Source organism: Puma concolor, chromosome B1 (genome assembly GCF_028749965.1).
Source record: "Puma concolor isolate L17-30 chromosome B1, mPumCon1.1.hap2, whole genome shotgun sequence".
NCBI classification, from domain to species: Eukaryota; Metazoa; Chordata; class Mammalia; order Carnivora; family Felidae; genus Puma; species Puma concolor.
Window position 1 is genome coordinate 127,608,085 of NC_141670.1, and position 12,996 is coordinate 127,621,080.

The 12,996-nt window shown below is 36.3% G+C and overlaps 1 protein-coding gene across 9 annotated transcripts in view; it reads right to left on the reverse strand.

The window, feature by feature from the left end:
• The window catches only part of BMPR1B (bone morphogenetic protein receptor type 1B), a 418,825-nt gene that overhangs the window by 94,043 nt on the left and 311,786 nt on the right, over positions 1-12,996 (reverse strand). Inside the window, exon 2 of one of the 9 annotated variants that reach the window (XM_025921435.2) lies at positions 12,692-12,887. The exons of 7 other annotated variants lie outside the window; for them this stretch is intronic. In XM_025921435.2, the coding sequence (XP_025777220.1) occupies positions 12,692-12,887 (196 nt within the window). Of the gene's footprint in view, positions 1-12,691; positions 12,888-12,996 lie in introns of those variants that run through there. One more of the 9 variants, XM_086704549.1, reaches the window with a different exon arrangement.

Below are 12,996 nucleotides of genomic sequence, written 5' to 3' on the forward strand. Positions count from 1 at the left end.
TTAGCATCATTTAATGGGATTATTGGTCATTTGTATATATTCGTGTGTGTGTGTGTGTGTGTGTGTGTGTGTGTGTGTGTGTGTGTATGAAATATCTGTCCAGATCCTGGCCCATTTTTAAGTGCAGCTAATGATCTTTTTACCATTAATTTGTAAGAGTTTTTATATAATCTGGACTCAAGTCCATTATCAGATACATAATTTGCAAATGTATTCTCCCATTCTGTGGGCTCTTTTTTCACTTTGTTGATGATATACTTGGAAGCACGAAATTTAATTGATGAGATCAATTTTATTATCTTTTTATTGTTGCTTATGCTCTTGATGTCACATCTTAAACTATTGCTTAATCTTATTAATATGTCTATATAATTACTACCTAGATCATTAAGTGACATTTCATTCTTCAATATTATTAAAACTATGTTCCAACATAGTGATAAGGGTTCCCGTTTCTCCACATCTTTGCCAAAGGTTGATAATGTCAACGTATCAATTCTTTTGCCGGTTGACTATAGCCTGGCATACTATTTTAACTTGAATTTCTCCATTTACTTAGCTTCTTTTCTTATGTTTCCATCTTCTTCTTTGTGGATGGCCTGTTCATGTCTTCTGCCACTTTTTTCGTATTTTTCTCATTTTTGAAGACATTCTTTACATAAAATTGACGGTAAGTATTTCTCAGCGACACATCTTGCAACATGCTTTCCCAGTGTATGGGAGATCCTTTTGCTTGTTGGTGATTTGCTTTGTTGAACTACAATCTTTTTTCTTCCTTTAAATCATACAAACATTTTCTTCTAAGAGATGTGGCATTATATAGCTGCTAATGGAAACGGACACAAAAAAACCAGGCTGTCTTGACTTGAATCTAGACTCCCCCATGCATGAACTTTGTAATCTGAAACAAAATATTTCACTTCTCTGAACCTGCTTCCTTCTTTATAGAATGAGGATAATGACAGTATCTATCTCCCATTGTGTGGACTTCAAATGAGTTAATATATGTGAAGTGTTTCAAACAATACTTGGAACAGCTATTCTTATTTTCTTCCACACATTTTCCATTTCTGAATTTTCCATTTAGCTTTCTGACACACTTAGGATGATTTTTATAGGTGGTACAGGTGAGGTTTTCATACCTTTTCCCACTGGTTTCCCACGTGCCCCTTTACCTACATCGTTTCCTTATATGTACGTCTTTCTATTATGCTGCATCAGCTATGCCGACCCTAGGCCATAACCACACTGTAATGACTACAGCCCTAAAACTGTAAAACCTTAGTAAGTTTTCATATCTAGAAGAACAAGCATCTCTATCTTGCTCTTTGCTTAACATCTACAGAAGGAGACATTCACAAGTTAAAACATAAGAGTGCTGACATTTGTATTCTTGGATTTGTGAATTATAAAATCACAAATGAAATATGTTAGTGCTTGTCTATTAGATGATTAGTATTAAGGTAACTATAACTATGCCACTCTCTTCTTTAGCCCTAAACACTTTCATTTTGTAGATAAGCCACAGGAATAAGAAACAAAGAATCCAGACTAAGAAGTAAACATTACAGAACTTTTGAAGGGTAATTTTGCTCAAGTATCTTGGAAATACAAAAGGTGATATGAAATCCTCAGCAGATCTTTAAAATCCCTTAAGAAGCAAATACAAGAATCAAAACAAAGCCACAGGACAAATGATCAGACCTTCCCATTCAGTTTGCAAAAACCCAGTCTGGATTCACAATTACTGGAGAAACAGCCAATGGAGAGGTAGAAAAATTAGGATAAACGCTACAGAAATTTTACCTGGTAAAGACAGTTCATCAATTATTCTAAAACATTCTATAGCGACTGCCCAAAACCATAAAACCAAATGTGTAAATCTAAAGGATCCCAGTACAAATGACATCCTACAATGGAAAGGAACAATAACCTTGTAATTTTAGCTTTAAGAAATAAATCTGTAGAGGTGTTAGCACTCACTCTCAGGGTGTAAAGCTGGAGATCACATTTCTTGTTTGCAGTAATAGCTACTCAGGATATTTTACAAGTAATCTCTAGCTTAACATTTGCAGGAAATCTTAGGAAGAGGGGGAAAAAAGATGCTCCATTCTTCAATGCAGGATGCAAATTTTTTCTAAAAGCTAACACAAATATATTCCTAACTTTGTCTTCTTCTCACCTCAGACGGTAAGGTACCGTGGCTCAGAACTGAGTATAATTTGCATTTTCATAAGCACTAAATTGGGACAGCCTAAATGTGGTTGAATACAGAGTACCTCTCACATACTAGCATTCCTATTAGAATAAATAGGAAAACCAAAGCAGAAGTTATCAGTTCTGAGTTTCATTCATACACTGAAATATTTATTCATGGTGATGGTGGTGTGTGTTTTCATAACCTGTTTCTTAAATAAAATGTTCATGTGGCAAAGACTGTTTCAACTTTCTAAACATTCAGCCTAAATAGCAATCCTAAAGTCAGATTTAAATGACATTCCTAAAAGAACACAAACTAAAACTGGAATCCTAAATTCTGGTTCCGGCTCTAGAAGTCACAGTGAGAATTTAGCTAAGTCGTCTCACAACCATGCACCTCATTTTCCTCACTTGCAAAAACGAGAAAACACAAGTAGATCATTAAAATTAACTGGGTCTTTTTAAAATGTAGGTGCCTGCATGACATATTTCTGCTGGGTTTACTTTAGGTTGTATAGATGTTTGTTTATATAACGGCACTTTATTTTCTGTTAAAGGAAACCTTCAGCTCCATCATCCCACACACAAACTACTTCCGTTCTTACTTGAAAGGAAATTCCTTTTCAAGGTTCACAGTACATTAGAGACAGCTGCATTACTGAGCTTCCTGCAGAAACTTTAAAACGCTGCAGATGTAGCCCATGCATGACAGGGATCATGGAATGAGACGATCTGAAGCATTTGGATTGCCCCTTCTCTTACCCTCTTTTAATGTTGTATTTGCTAGGGTGTTGCTTGCCTACCTCAAGTGGGAGTGTGTGTGTGTGTGTGTGTGTGTGTGTGTGTGTGTGTGTGTGTGTTTATTTTAAATCAAGTCCCTGAGACAAGGCAGAGCTCTCTAAAGTGACTATCTTGAGTGCTAATTTCCAAAGCAAGATAAGGTAAAAAGTACATTTCCAGTTAACGACATTTTAACAACAGACCGTCACTACCTATTAACTTCCAAAGAGGCAATCCTCCCATCAACCACACATTCCCTGGCTATGTTTCCATATTAACCTGGAACTCACAAGTGTTTGTCTGGAAAACTCAATTCTGAACTAATAACCAGCAAAACAAGAATACTGAACTATGGTCGTAAGAATGCTGGCAGAAAACTTTTTTTAGCAGAAGCAAAGAAGAGGGTAATGACTTAGTTTATGTTCAGAATAAACAGTCCCCCAAACCACTATATGGGCCACAAAGACAAACTATTTTCATTGGGAATAACATAGTGAATGTAATTGGAGGCAGGTATAGGCTCCAAGAGCATCCAAACAACATTATGGTGGTTTCTGAGGGGAGTTCACAGAACCAAACTCAAAAGATTTCTGGGAAATTATCAGGTGTCCAGTGACTTTTTGGAGACAGAGATTAATTAACATATCTGAGAAAGAAATAGGAAATTTGGGATTCTCGTGTCTGCTTCACTCTCCCAGAAATCCTTCAGTTCATACTTGCATTGTTCCAAGTAAATCAAGTCTTGCTGGCCCTTCTTCATCATTAGGGGCAATATTTTAATAGTGCTAGAATAACTGTTTTATTAAGCAATAGGTCACAGTAATACAGCATTTCATGAAAGAACATCTAAACTGGGTATGTGGTTAAGCCACTTTTGAAACAAATTCTGATAATGCCTTTTAAATGGACATTAATAAAAAGAGTTCTTCTAATAAAATAGGTTTGTCTTTGGGTCAGAAAAGTGAATGTAGAGGTTCTACCTGAGGGTAAAGAATGAACTGAAGTTTATTAACTCCAATCCAGTCTGTTCCAAATCCCTTGGGGTAGCTCAGTCAATTGTAGCTTTCTGGGCTCAGTTCTGAAATATCTGGGTTAACAGATTTGGGATGGGGTAGAGGGAACAGCATCTTAAAAGTGACTTAGTGGTTCTGATGTAGGAAACACACTGAACCATGCTGTCAAGAAAACTGCACACTCCTTGTTTCTCAAATGGATGAGTGCATATCGCTCACCCACTGATTCCTCTTCAACAGCCACTGAGCAAGCCTTCAGCCAGTGCTCCCTGAAACACCTGCATAAACCCTCAAGTCTCGCCAGTTAAGCCAGAAAGAGGCAGAATATCACCTGATCCTGAATTCGGGTCTCTTCTACCATACTGCACCAAGCTGCCACAAAGAAAACACACTGGCCAACTGCTCTATTATTGTTGGCAAGCACCAAAATTTGCTCAAAACCTTTACAAATGAAACCCAGCTGCTTAAGCTCAATACCAGATGTCTTCTACAATGTGTGGCTTTGATAGATTAAATTGAGCATAAGAAAGAGATGAAATATATGAAAATCTAATTTGCAAGATGTTTGTCATTAAGTCCGTGGAACAATAAAAGACAGAAAATTATATTTTTCAATGGAAGAGGTTAAGTAGGGTAGATTAATAATATTCATAATAGCTACTAAAATGCATGTTATGAATAAACTGTTAGTATTATGTTCATAAAATCCACGCCAAAAACAATCTCCAGAAATGCCTACTGGAAGAATGTCATGTGTCTGTGAAATCACATGATTTAGCACAAGGGTCCTTTTCCTTTAGACCCACTACTCCCCAGTTTGAACACGTTTTCACTCAGGGCATAGGAAATTAAGTAGGAAATATTTAGTGATATTCTCTGATTTCAATAAACTGTAATAATCCTATGAAAACATACATATAAGAAACATATGTGTGTGCGTGTGTGTGTGTGTGTGTGTGTGTGTGTGGAAGTAAAAAGGCAATTTGTTGAGCAGCCTCAATTAAGTGGCACCCACCCTTCCTCTGTTACCATGTCACACGGAACTCTTTGTTGTTGTTGTTTTCCAGGCCACTGCACAGGTCTCAATAGCTTCGGCTGATGTCAGAGCTGAAGTTAAACTCAGAGAGCCGCTCAAATATTCCTCCAATGAGCCGCTGCACATGCCCTCACTCAAATGGGCTAATGGTTCAAGGGTAAATACAGCATATTACTTTTACAACATTAACCTTTTTTTTTCTTTTTCAAAATAGAAACATAAAAAAGACTTTGCAAACGGAATGTGAAAACAATACTTAATTGAGCTTATTAACTCTAACCAAGACAAACATGCTGTGGGGATTTAGCTCCATAAGAAAATGCATGATTGTTAAAATGATACGCAGTTACAATTGGCAAGTCATTATTTTTTCATAGTTGAGAAAAATATTGTCTTAGTTTTCTTTAGAGAGAAAGCAAAATAAAGCTAAACACTTCAGCAAAGACATAGTTTGATGATGAATATTTCTACAAACATAGTAACAGAAGGATAATTTCATGCCGAGTTTGCAAAACAAACTTGGCCCCAGATTTTCTGAAGCTCCATTGCTATTGGCCTTGGCATAGCTTATATTTGAAGGAATGAAGGAATGTAAGATGCCTTGTTATATTAAATTGTCTCCCACTCAACTGGTATCTCATCAATAAAGTTCCCACATCACAGAAGATCCGTAGATGATAACAAGTGATGTAAGTCACTGTTTCCTTATATGTAAACCCCCCGTTAAAATTGTGAAGATACCAACATAAATATAGGACATTATGTACTACAGGATACTATGAACCAAAAATCTATGAACCAAAAATCTATGAACCAAAGTCAGTTTTCTGCATGTACTTGTGAGGTTTAGAAAAACCTCATGAATTAGATATGTATGTCAATTTTCCTTTAGACACCAGATGGGATCAAAAGCATAATTTCAGACACTAAATTCTCAGAATCTGAACAAAAAAAAAATGTATACCACTAGCCTACAACTTGTGGTCTGTTTAGGGATCATTATGCAAAATTTACAAGAGGTTCTTTGTGAGACATAAGGTTTACCAAGTACCTTTTTCAATAAAGCAGTGAAAATTATATATAACAATCTGACAGAACTAGTCTTCCAAGTGATTACACTACTTGTTTTATATATTATTTTTGCCACCACCTGTATCTTAAATTTTCTATGGCATCTTTTTTTTAAAGAGCAAAAATAAAAATGTTATACCCCTTCATTTACTGTTAAAATAATTCTGTAAAAACTACAGAAATATATGATCATTATTTTTGGTAGTACCATTTCCTGGATACCAAAGTTCATATGAAAATACTAAGGTGTTTCTTTTTTTTAATATGCTTTTTTTTAATATTCATTTATTTTTGAGAGAGAGACAGAGTATGAGTGGGGGAGGAGGAGGGAGAGAGGGAGACACAGAATCCACAGCAGGCTCCAGGCTCCGAGCTGTCAGCACAGAGCCCGACAAGGGACTTGAACTCACCAATGGTGAGACTGTGACCTGAGCTGAAGTCAGACACTTACCCAACTGAGCCACCCAGGCGCCCCACTATACAGTGTTTCTCATAATTTTTCTAAACATACAGCTAATTCATTTAGTAGCCAACAGGAATTCCTTATAAGCGAAAAAGCACTATTCTATTAAAAATGACAGTAGCAGCTATATTAACTGTTTTTGATTGTCAAACTAATCTAAAACTTCTTCTAGAAAAACTTCTCCTGCTCTGTTGGAAGCAGGGTCTGGGTCTGGGTCTGTTGTCTGGTGCCCATCTTGGTATTGCTACACACACCCCAGCTGGGTTACATTTGATTACTGCAAGGATCAGCTGCCAATCAAATTGTCTCTCCAAAAAGAAACCGGAAATAAGAGACAGTGAAACACTGATCAGCTAGTTAACGCTACAGAACTCAACAACAACAAAAAGGCCTTGGAATATCAAGGACACCATTTAGGGTCATGTGCAAAACAATGAGTATACCTAGGACAGCGGTACCCTCTATGTGCTAAGCACTGTGCTATGCACTGGAAACACAGCAACAAATAAAATGGGCATAGCTTTTTCCTCCCAGAAATGGAGCTTCCAGCAGGAGAGTGACATGTAATAAGTCATGATATGTACTGTAAAGGAAAAATAAAACTTACAATGAGGGGTTGTATCAAGGAGCTCTCATCTATTTTGGATTGCTAAGGAAAACTTCATGGCATTTAAGAGAATGGATAAGCAGAGCAGAGAAGCAAAGAACTTTCCAGGTTGTGGAAAAACTCAATGTGAAACACCTGCAAAGATAAAAGGTTTGGATGATTTGGGACAGTGTAAGATGGTGGTCAATGACTAGGGAGATGAGCTGGGAGATGATCAGGGGCCCACTGATACCAAGTCTTGCCAGCTATGTAAAGATCTGGTCTTCACCCTAAACACAAGACGTCACCATGGAAGAATTCTAAACAGAAAGAAGCAAAGAGACACACAGAGGAAAGAAGAAGGTAAATGTCCATGAGACCACCTCAGTCACAGATGAATAGAGGCTCAGACCCTCATGGACTCTGGGTCCCACGAGGCCTGTGTTTGCCTTAGCTTTTCTCTGTATCTCCACTCAACTTCTCTACTTAAGTTTCCGTTCTTTGTGACCCAAATATCAATGCTAATAACATGATTTTATATGAAAAATTAACTAATTACTTAAGGAATGTGACAGAGATGACATAAAGCAGAGAAATTAGTTAATCCAAAAGCCACAGCTTCTGTAATATTAGAAGAAAAATGGCAGGATCTAAAAACAAGACTAAGGTTATCCTGAGTGCACAGTCACAAAATTTCCTTTAGGTATTTTAATGTTAACATTTCCACAAAAAATCCACCAAAATGGGAAAATTAACTACTTTACAAATGGAAAAAAGTATAATAATCAAGACCCTAAGAGTTCGGCTGAACCTAAGATGTTGCAAAAGAAAGCTTGATAGGCAATTTAACTGATAAGGATAATTTTCCTATAATTCAATTGTCAATATACTTTCTCTTATTTAAGGATTTGCCCAATGTCCTGCATGGATTGTAAAATTAGATCTGCATTTGTAAAATTAGGGGACAAAAAACACATTCATGGGACACCTGAATGGCTCAATTGGTCAAGTGTCTGACTCTTGATTTCCGTTCAGGTCATCATCTCAGGGTTCATGGGATTAAGCCCCATGTCAAACTCTGCTCTGACATGAAGGAGCCTGCTTTGGGATTCTCTCTCTTCTTCTCTGCCCCTCCCCTACTTACGCGTGCTCTCTCACCCTCTCTCAAAATAAATAAACTTAAAAATATATATCTATATATTTTATATATCCCATATATATTATACATATCCCATATATATATATATTATATATCCCATATATATGTTATATATATCCCATTATATATATGTCATATATATATTATATATATCCCATATATATATATTATATATCCCATATATGTTATATATATCCCATTATATATATATGTCATATTATAAGACAATAAACATTTATTCTAAGATAATAAAAGATTTGTAAAATGTTATTTCAGAAAAAAAAGTGTCATTTCAGAGTCAACTGGCTTATAGAGACAAAAAAAAAAAACACAAAAAAAACCCACCTAATTTGAGTTACTCTGATCCCTGATCTAATACTATTATTCTTCCAGAAGCCTTCATGTATTTGCAAGTTAAAAATTAAAATTATATACACACACCCAAGACTTACTTATGCATATGGTTGCCACCACTGGTGAGCATAAATTCCCATAACAAAGGTAAAGCCAAAGGATTTGAGTTTACACTCAATAGCTGTGTGAATATCTATTATCCAATATACTCTGCAGAATTTCAGTTGAGAACTATAGTTTAGCCACTTCCCTCCAGGTAAGTTACAGAGATCAAATTTCTTACATCTGTGATGCTCACCACTTGCAGTTACTGCCGATTAATAGCCTGAGATTAATTGTTGGACGTGCTGCATAATAGCTGTAGTAGAAAACATTTTAAACACAGACCCACATTGATGCATTTAACAGCTGTGTTGGTCTAACAGTTCAGATTTTCACTGTATTTTGCCATATGGTAACAAGGATCATTTTTCACTTAAAAATATTACCAAAAATTGATGCCCTACAGTAATATTACCATTCTAATTTTTAAACCGCACATTCACAGCCATGTTTGTTAGCCTCCCATTACTGTATTCTCTATGTGCCTTAAGTTTGGTTAAAACACTTAATAACATAATTTTTTTTTATTTTAAGTTAATGCCAACCAGATCAAATGTAAATATTATAATAGGAAACCTATGGAAAATGACCTGGCAATGAACAGGCAGAATGTAAAATCTGGTTATATAAAGCCATAGGAGCCGTGAAGACTGGGACTTATTTCTGTGCACTAGATTTGGGGATTTTCCCATATTCAAAACCAACTGATTACTACCTTCCTATCTCACCTTTTTTTCCTGTAACTCATTATTGATGTAGAATTACTCCTAAAGACAAAAAGTTGGCTGCCAATTTTGATTTTAACCTAACTGCTATAATAATCTATTACCATGATTTTATGAAGGGGGGAGGGGGACACGTAGAAATGTTCACATATATAACAGGAAGCTAAATAAAAATCTCACCTTTTTTAATGCCAGAACATGAGACCCATCCACATCAGGAAAGGCACACTGTTCCACCAATGTGTTAGAACAATAAACAGAAAGAGTCCTTTAGTTTTTAGGTCAATTTATCACGTTTATAACCTCACTAAATTCCTTTGGCAGAACTTAAAAAGAGTAGTAGTGACCAAAATGACACATTGCGCTGCGTTCATTACAATTGCCTGTGATTTTCTCCTGTGTTTTGAAAATAAAGGGGCAGGTTGGCATAGACAGTGCAATCCTCAAAATAAAACATTTCAACCAGAAGTGAACACTGCTGATTTTTACCACTACAGGTGATAACTGCACTTTTAGAAAAAAGACAATTCTACATTTCATGATCCTAGCTTTAAAAAATCCATTCCTAAAGCAATCACAACATGCCAATATAAAAAACACAAAGTTCAAAACTTCTACCAAGATGTACTTTTGTTTCCCTTTTCCTCAAGCCTGTGTCTCCTCAAGTTAAAACATTCAGATAAGATTTAAGCAACGATAAGATTTCGGCTGATGAGTTACACTAGCTACTCTGGTCCAGTAAGAAGAATTCGCCTTTCCGCCTACTGTGACTCTATAGAGCTTTGTTCCATTTATGGTAGAACTGGAGTACTGTACATATTCCTTCCATAAAAAACTTTCACGTTTCCATATGTTTAATTAACAAAATGTTTTTAGTAGCCAGTAGCTCACATTCTCCAAACGTCTCAAGTTGTCATTTTGAAATCCATTTACTTTTAACAAGGATTTAAGGTCTCGGAACAGTAACTTTGGCTTTGTCATTCATTGAAGAATCATGACCACTTCATTTGTCTGTATTTCGTGTTTACCAATTTTGTGATCATCATTCCCACTGAAGGACATGCACAATTAACGATCATAAGGCATTACAAGCCATCAATGAATATTTAACTTGGATAGTCAAAGTTGCTTACTCTTGGTTGAACTAATAGTCCCTGTCTGTAGCACATTCTTTCTTCATTGGAGCAAAATCATAAAAACCATGAAGCTTATTGTTTGTAAAACTGATATCAAATGTTACGGGTAGAGAAATTCCTTTTAAAAAAATTAAAAGTTCATTGGTGACAAAGGCGGGAATACAAATTGGGGTTTAGTATGTTAATTACACTAAGATGGGTTATCAGATTCTTTTTAGATCATGTCTCAATTTACATTTCCAGCTTGGTTGTCCCCTATTCCTACATAAACTATTATTATAATATGAATAATAACAGATACTCCCAAAATATTAGGTATTACAGACACTGTTCTAAGTGCTTTACATGTACTTACTCATTTAGTAACCAAATCAACCCTATGGTAAGTATTACTCTTATCCCCATTTTACAGTTGAGAAAACTGAGGTACTAATAAGATACCTCATTTGAGTGGCAGAGCTAAGATACAAACACAGACATTCTGGGTCCAGAGTTAATATTCTTAACCACTGTGCTGTAGAAGAAATCAGTAGAAGCACACACACACACACACACACACACACACACACACACACACACAAAAGAGCTGTGCATAGAGAATTTAAAAGACTCTGTTACCTAGAGGAAGGCAAGGAATGTCCCTGGGCTTCAATCTCCTCACAAGAAAAGTAAGACAGTTATACAGTATTATTTTAAGATGTATTCTAAGCCTAGTATTTATGATTCAAAAATTCACACTGTAGCATATGGCCTCTGCTTTTTATTGACATAAGCCAATAATACATTAAGGTATTCACATTTTTCAAGGAAAATGCAAAAAGATAGTGAAAAATTACCCCCAGGCAATCAAGAGATAGTAGTAGATTGAATAAAGGAATAAGAATTTCACCTCACAAGTATCATACCTTGAGCTTCCTGGAACATTCTTAAGAAACAGTGTTCCCTGGGGCTTTTCTATTCCTTTCTGGAAGGTGCCATATTATAACAATTTTCAGAAAATAAATTAACAAATCTGGCAAGTGAACTACCTACTGTTCCTTCACAGCAATACATAAAACTCCTTTGGATTACACTTATCCAGAAATTAAAAGCTTTTTTTCATAGAGCCGACACAGCATATAATATTTTCATAGTGCCATGGAATATTTGAGATCATGAAAACACCAGTCGTATAAACGCCAATCAAAAGCACATGCCAATTGATAATACATACTTCTCCAATAAATAGTATGGCCAAACTGGCTCCATAAAATGCATTCACAAGGACGTGAGGTTGAACTGTAAATGCATTTCCATCTCATACATATTCCCTTTGTCGCCTGGCTTCATATTCGATAGCCACTTTCTCCTCATTTCCCACCTCATGACTCCCTCATTGCAAATCACTATCACAGACAGTTGTTTCATTATGTTACCTTTCCTCTGTCTTGAAAACAGTTCATCTACTTTTATAACCATTCTTTTGTTTCAATTCTTTTAAGTAACGTTTAAAAATTGCCATCCTTTGGTCAACTTCATACAGGAATAATTCTGCACAAAATAATCACTGAGCAAGCCCCCGTTCTTCAATGTGGATAAACATCTGACATAGTCACAATTTATAACTATTGCTATTATAAACCCAGAGATTTACTCAATGCTTCTACATAAAAGTTGTAATGAACTTCAAAGTTAATTAGCTAAACCTATAAAAATCTAACAGCATCCAAATTAAAATGAACAAAACAAAGTTTACTGGAATCATTTTCCTAAATTCTTCACATATAAACTGCCTCAGTATGTTGACAATCAACTTCATATTCAAAGTTCCAAACTGGACTGGATTTCATTCTTAATTACTAGAGAAAACAGAAACTATGAATGCCTTTAAAAGCCTCCTAATACACTATCTAGAGAGCTTTTGCCCAGACAGAAAAAGTATTAAAATTACAGAGCAGTTGGAGGATGGGGACTGGGAATGTTTAGCCACTTCTGCCCTAAACTTTCCCTTCTGTGATAAAAGCCACAAAACCTGACATTAACGCAGCCCCCTGTCTGCACTGTACCGTGGGGCACTGATCTTCTTACCCCTCGTGTGCATAGACAGAAGAATGAGCAAGAAAATGTGAAGCTGCCAGTTTAGTTCTTCCAGCCAACCCACTGCAGCAGGAGAGCAGTAAATGTGACCCGCCTGTTTCAGCCTCCTGTTTCTTGCCTTCGCTCCTTTCACGGAGGCTTCTCTGCTGCCACTCTTGTCAGAGCTTCGGCAAGCCTGCCAGCAAGCCTGAGACAGGACCGTGAAAGACAAGCCTGTTACAAACTGGTTCTGTCACCACAGAGACTTCAACTGATCACCTCGTGGGGAGGACAACAAAGGGCGGTGAGGGACCCTG